General features: G+C 49.4%; 1 protein-coding gene across 1 annotated transcript in view; it reads left to right on the forward strand.

The window, feature by feature from the left end:
- Positions 1-5632, forward strand: part of PIF1 (PIF1 5'-to-3' DNA helicase) — a 7816-nt gene that overhangs the window by 507 nt on the left and 1677 nt on the right. Inside the window, exons 2-10 of the mRNA XM_026086678.1 lie at positions 78-183; positions 341-466; positions 588-741; positions 1433-1547; positions 1621-1727; positions 2171-2310; positions 2954-3060; positions 3817-3904; positions 4390-4535. Coding sequence (XP_025942463.1) covers positions 78-183; positions 341-466; positions 588-741; positions 1433-1547; positions 1621-1727; positions 2171-2310; positions 2954-3060; positions 3817-3904; positions 4390-4535 — 1089 coding nt within the window. The remainder of the gene's footprint in view (positions 1-77; positions 184-340; positions 467-587; positions 742-1432; positions 1548-1620; positions 1728-2170; positions 2311-2953; positions 3061-3816; positions 3905-4389; positions 4536-5632) is intronic.

The following is a 5632-nucleotide window of genomic DNA, read 5'->3' on the forward strand; positions in this document are numbered from 1 at the left end:
GGCGGGCGGCCCCGGGCGCCGGCCCGGCCCTCGCCCTCTCCCTCACCCCGCCTGTCCTGTCCCGCCCCGCCCCGCAGGTGCCCGGCGCGGCGCGGCCGCCCCCGGCGAGGCTCTCGGCGGAGCAGGACGCGGTGTTGGGCGCGGTGCTGAGCGGCAAGAGCGTCTTCTTCACCGGCTGCGCAGGTGAGCGGTTGGGGGCCGCCACCGCGGAGCGGCCTCGCCGTTAATCCACCTTCCTCGCGGGCTGTGCAGCCTGGTCTCGTGGACTGTCCAGCGCAGGCCCCAGCGGCTCCCGCTCTGGGGAGGCCGCGCTGAAAGCAGCGTCTCTGCTCTCCCCAAGGCACCGGGAAGTCATACCTGCTGAAGAGGATTGTGGGCTCCCTCCCGCCCAAGAGTACCTACGCCACAGCCAGCACGGGGGTGGCAGCTTGCCACGTCGGCGGCACCACGCTCCACGCCTTCGCAGGTAGCACAGTGCCGTTCTGCCCCTGGAGCAGCCTGCAGCCACTGGGCAGCAGGGCGCTGAGACCACGCTCCCTTCCTAAAGGCACAGGAGGGATACGCGCTGCTTTCTTCTCCCCTCCCAGGGATCGGCTCTGGAAAGGCACCACTAGAACAATGTATTCAGTTGGCTGAGAGACCTGGAGTGCGTCAGCACTGGCTGGCCTGTCAGCACTTAATTATTGATGAGATCTCCATGGTGGATGGCAAATTCTTTGATAAGCTGGAGGCAGTGGCGAGGTGAGCAACTGTCAGGTCAAGCAACTCCACCAGAAGTTACTTTTTCTAAGTTTCCAGGTTGCTTTCTTCCTCTGGTTATGTGAATAGATGCAAGGTAACCACTGGCATGGGACTGGAAGGAAGCCCAAGATTATGGCCAGCATCTGGGCAGGCCTTTATATCTTGAGATCAGTTTTAATCATGTCCCACACCCCAGTTGTAGCTGTATTGGTTGCTGTTTCCATCTCTGGAGTCAAGTGTTGTCCACAGAGCCAAATATACAACACGTGTCCATTTGTGCCATGCCCAGCTCTTCTCTCTTGCTTCCTGGACCAAGCTTGCTGTGTTCACACCCACCCCAAGCTGGATTTCAGCTTGGGCTCCCTGTGCTTTCAGACTGAATCTCATAGAGTAGGAGCTCGCACTGTAAACCAATTTCTCCTCATGTGGAACAGTAAAAATGCATTACAGTGAATATACAGTAGTGGAACAGTTAGCAAAGTACCAAGACTGGCAATGACATCTTGGGTAATGAAGATGCCCCCCCCAAAAATAAATACTGTAGTAGTATTGCTTAATTACTTGAACCCTTCTACAGGAAAAGATGATTACCTTCAGCTGTGTCAGGTGGTATTTAACTACTGTATTTTGACAGGCTATGTCTGTGTCCTGGAGAGCATTCAAGGCTTCTTTTCTCTTCCCTGTCTTTCAGGGCAGTAAGAAAGCGGGATGACCCTTTTGGAGGAATTCAGCTAATCATCTGTGGGGACTTCTTACAGCTGCCCCCAGTCTGTAAGGCTAATGAAGAAACCAAGTTCTGCTTCCAGGTACAAAACTATCCCTCAGATCACCCTTGTGTTCCAGCTCTACCTGTTTCTTAATGAGGGAATGATTTGCCAGGCAAAGAGTTGGAGGAAGTGCATCCAAATAAATATGGAACTGACTGAAGTGCGGAGGCAGACCGACAAGACCTTTGTCTCACTCCTCAGTGCAGTCCGTCTAGGCAGGTGAGGAGAAACTCAGCTCTTTCTTGTCCCTGCTCCCTACTGATGGAGCAGTGACAAGTTGTTTGTCTTGCTACAGCTACATCCCACCAAGGATGTAGTTGGGGCAGTAGCCATAAATGTTTTAGCTAATGTAAGCTGGCTTCACGTGTGCTGCTCTGGTAACAAGGACACTTTCTAGAGTCAATCTTCACAACTTCTGCTAAGAAATACAATGGATGGTGAGCTGGTGATAGCCAGGGTACGGAGCCTGAGGCACACCTGCACTGCTTTCCTGCTTAGTGTAGTTATCTCTCTCCACCCTTCTCTTGAGAGGTCTGGGGCTTGCCATTGCTCAATCTGGTTCTTCCTAGAATCAGCTGTGTGTAAGCTACTGTTGCTCAAGACTGCTCAAGAATGCCCTTCCTTGTCAGTTTAAGCAATAATCCCCTTTTCCTGGTTACCAGGTGCACAGAGGAGGTTGCCAGACTGCTGATGCAGACTGCTACTAACAGGGCTGAGCGCGATGGGATCCTGGCCACTCGGCTCTGCACCCATAAGGATGATGTAGAACTAACTAATGAGAGATGCTTGCAACAGCTGTCAGGTGAATCCCTTGAGGGAAGTTGCTTGTTTCAGGGCTGAACTCTGAGTGGATGCAATGGAATTACTACAATGACAGGGAAGAGGAAATTAGCTTCTTTGTCCGCACAGCGCCACCAGCCCACACTGTGGATTTTGGGGGTGTTGAAGTGGAACTGCCTGGGAAAAAATCACACAATTCTTTGTTTAGAAATCCCCATTCTTCTCCTTGGGTAACATACACTGAGTTCATACCTTGCTGTGGGGTAGGGTGGATCATTAATGCCTCCATGCCCCTGCTTCTTCCTTTTCTAGCATCTCAGAAAGACCATGCTCTAACCAGCAACTGCCTGAGTTGTGGTCTCTTCCATTTCTGCCTCCCTGTCTGGCCCTAGGATTCTTCCTTAGTCCTCTTTAGAAATCTGGTGTTTGCTGCAAGTGCAATTGGCTGTATGCTCAAAACAGCAACTGATCAGTTACTACTAACTGATGGCCTTCAATTCCCAAACCTTGCTGTGCTCTGGGAGGTATGGTGGGAGGAAAGGCAACAGTGAATTTTCTGCTGGCGGGGAAGAATGGCTGTGAGAAATAAGTGCTGAGCTTCCTGCAAATACTTTGTAGCTTATGTTCAATGGTTGTAATTGGTCATCTCTTTCTTTCCTTAATAGGAGAAGTGCACACTTTTGAGGCTTTGGACAGTGACCCAGTGCTAGTTAAATTAATTGATGCTCAGTGTCCTGTGGGTAGTAGAGTTGAGCTAAAGCTTGGAGCTCAGGTGAGTGTGTTGGGGGGAGAAAGACCAGCAGACCAAATGTCATAAGAAAAACAAAGGAATAGCAGATAAATATAGAACAGACTAATAGCTGTATAAAACAGCTGTGCCAGGCAACAAAAGGCTATATTTCATCTCTTTTTTGCTTGGAACCTGACCCAGGCAGATAATTTAAGCTCAGTTATGTCCCCTGGACAGTGGTGGCCACTATAACTTTGATGTATGTCTTCCACCAGGCCCAGAAGCTTCCAGGGAGCAGAGTGCACTTGTCTGGAGTCTCAGATCCAGCTATAGCAGCCCTCCTGACCTGTAAGCATGGCACAGATTGCCAGCTGTGCAGTACTGGGTACTCTGGCTCCTTGCTGTGAGCTATCAGGGTGAAAGACTGCAGGATGGCTTTTAGCAGCAGCGCTGTTTACCTCAGGAAGCTCTTTCTCAGCTGTTCCCAGGATCTTTAGTGTTGTAAGCTGCTTGGTGTTCAGGAGGGGCAATCTGTTCCCTAGCTCCAAGAGTTGCTAATGTATAGCTGTGGCTGTGGACAGAAACAGCTTAAGGGAATAGTGTTCAGCACTGCAGAATGATATAGCTGGGAATCCTAGGAAAGAAGGGCAGGCTTCAGTCAAATCGGAGGCTGTGCTCTGTTACTGGGCCACGGCCACATCAGCYTGCTGTACTTGCGCTGTTTGGCAAAAAGCTTAGGTGAAGTGTGCTGAACAGGCTGTAAAGCCAGTGCACTTGGGGGCTTCTTTTTCCTTCTAGGTGATGCTGGCTAAGAATCTGGATGTGTCACAAGGGCTGGTGAATGGGGCACGAGGAGTTGTTGTAGGGTTTGAAAGTGAACAGAAAGGTGAGTTTACTCTTTAATAATTAAGACTTATTGTTGACTGKTGTTAGTTGTCTTTACTGCTGTTAAGACTAATCTGAGGGAAAGCAGGGAAGAGGTCGTCTCTGCAGCAAGAAGTTTGTGGTTCTCATGGGCTGTAATGCCAAGCACTGCGTCAGCTGCAGCTATGTACAGTGTCCTGTGTTTGCTTTTCCTTGTTCTATGGTTGTGCCTGCTYGTTCTCTTTTGCTGTCTGTTTAGCTGAAGCAAATCTTGATATTTTCATCTTTTTCCAGAGGATAGTGTTCCCCTACCTTCATTATGTGTGGGTTTTTTTTTTTGCCTCTCTACTGATAAATCATCTGTGTGGGTTTTTTTTTTAATGTAGCCCTAAAATTCATAAAAGATTGACATGGGAAGGGGAAAGAGCCAGTTTTTAGGCTGCTGGCTTCCTGGCCACCTTGTGTCAGGAAAACATCCCTGTCTCTTTCCTGCTCCCATTCCTACAGGGCTGCCTAAGGTGAGGTTCCTCTGCGGGGTCACACAGGTCATCAAGGTGGAGCGATGGGTCTTCAAAGGGCCATCTGGAGTTTATCTGAGTCGCCAACAGTTGCCCCTAAAACTGGCATGGGCCATTTCCATTCACAAGAGTCAGGTGGGTGTTTTCATACAGATATGATGGTGTAAAAGTCTGTAGATAAGCCTCATCTGGGTGAGCTTGTGGTGTTTGTAAAAATGGGAGGGAAGATTAAAAGGCCCTTGTCATGGGGGAACTCTAGGGCATGTGCATCTTGAGCTGTGGAGAAAGCAGCATCTCTTCTCCTGTTAGTGATGCTTGTCTGTTTGCTTGTTGCAGTAGACAGCAGTACTGCTGGACCATCTTTGTCCTTAGAGTTCCTGTAAAGGTGCTGGCATCTGCATGGTCAGTGCTGGACTGTAAAGCAGCATTGCTTCCTACTGTGGGCTGATCAGAGCAGTCTCTTCCTGTTAGTCACCAGCATTACTGACCCTGAGGCTTGGTTTGTGTACCTGAGAAAGCTGCAGGAGTTGCAGCTGTGTTTAGGCCAGAYTCTCCCTTCTGTAGTGTCTTTTCAATGCAAGTAATATGGTTCTTGCCTCTTCAGAAGACTTCGTACACTTTGATTAAATTCTTCTCTCAGTAAAAGACCTATAGATTTGTTCCTGTGCCACTGCTTAAATCGGGCCACGTTGCAAATTCCTTTTCCTCTTGGAGTCTCTTGGTGCAGACAGGGCTGGCCAGGCCTAGCCTGAACTGTCTCATATGGTCTGCCTAAGGACTGCTTGGGACTGGCTGTTCCTCCAGTTAAGTATGAGGACTGAAAATGGGTTTCTTCCCCTGTTGCACTGGATGTGCAGAAACCCCTGATCCCCATGTGATGAGAGACTGAGTTAGGGGACACTACTCTTCTAACAACTTATAGTGGAAAACTTCCCACTTATTTCTACTGATTCCCATCTTTTAATCAGTTATTTAGTCACACAAGGGACCTCCTTTCTCATCAAGSAAATCATGCCTAACCAATCTGATAGCCTTCTATGATGGAATGACTGGCTGGGTAGATGAGGGGAGAGCAGTGGATGTTGTCTACCTTGACTTCAGCAAGGCTTTYGACACTGTCTCCCATAACATCCTCATAGGGAAGCTCAGGAAGTGTGGGTTAGATGAGTGGACAGTGGAGGTGGATTGAGAACTGGCTGAATGGCAGAGCTCAGAGAGTTGTGATCAGTGGC

Source organism: Apteryx rowi, unplaced genomic scaffold (assembly GCF_003343035.1).
Source record: "Apteryx rowi isolate R43461 unplaced genomic scaffold, aptRow1 scaffold_7, whole genome shotgun sequence".
Classification (NCBI taxonomy): domain Eukaryota; kingdom Metazoa; phylum Chordata; class Aves; order Apterygiformes; family Apterygidae; genus Apteryx; species Apteryx rowi.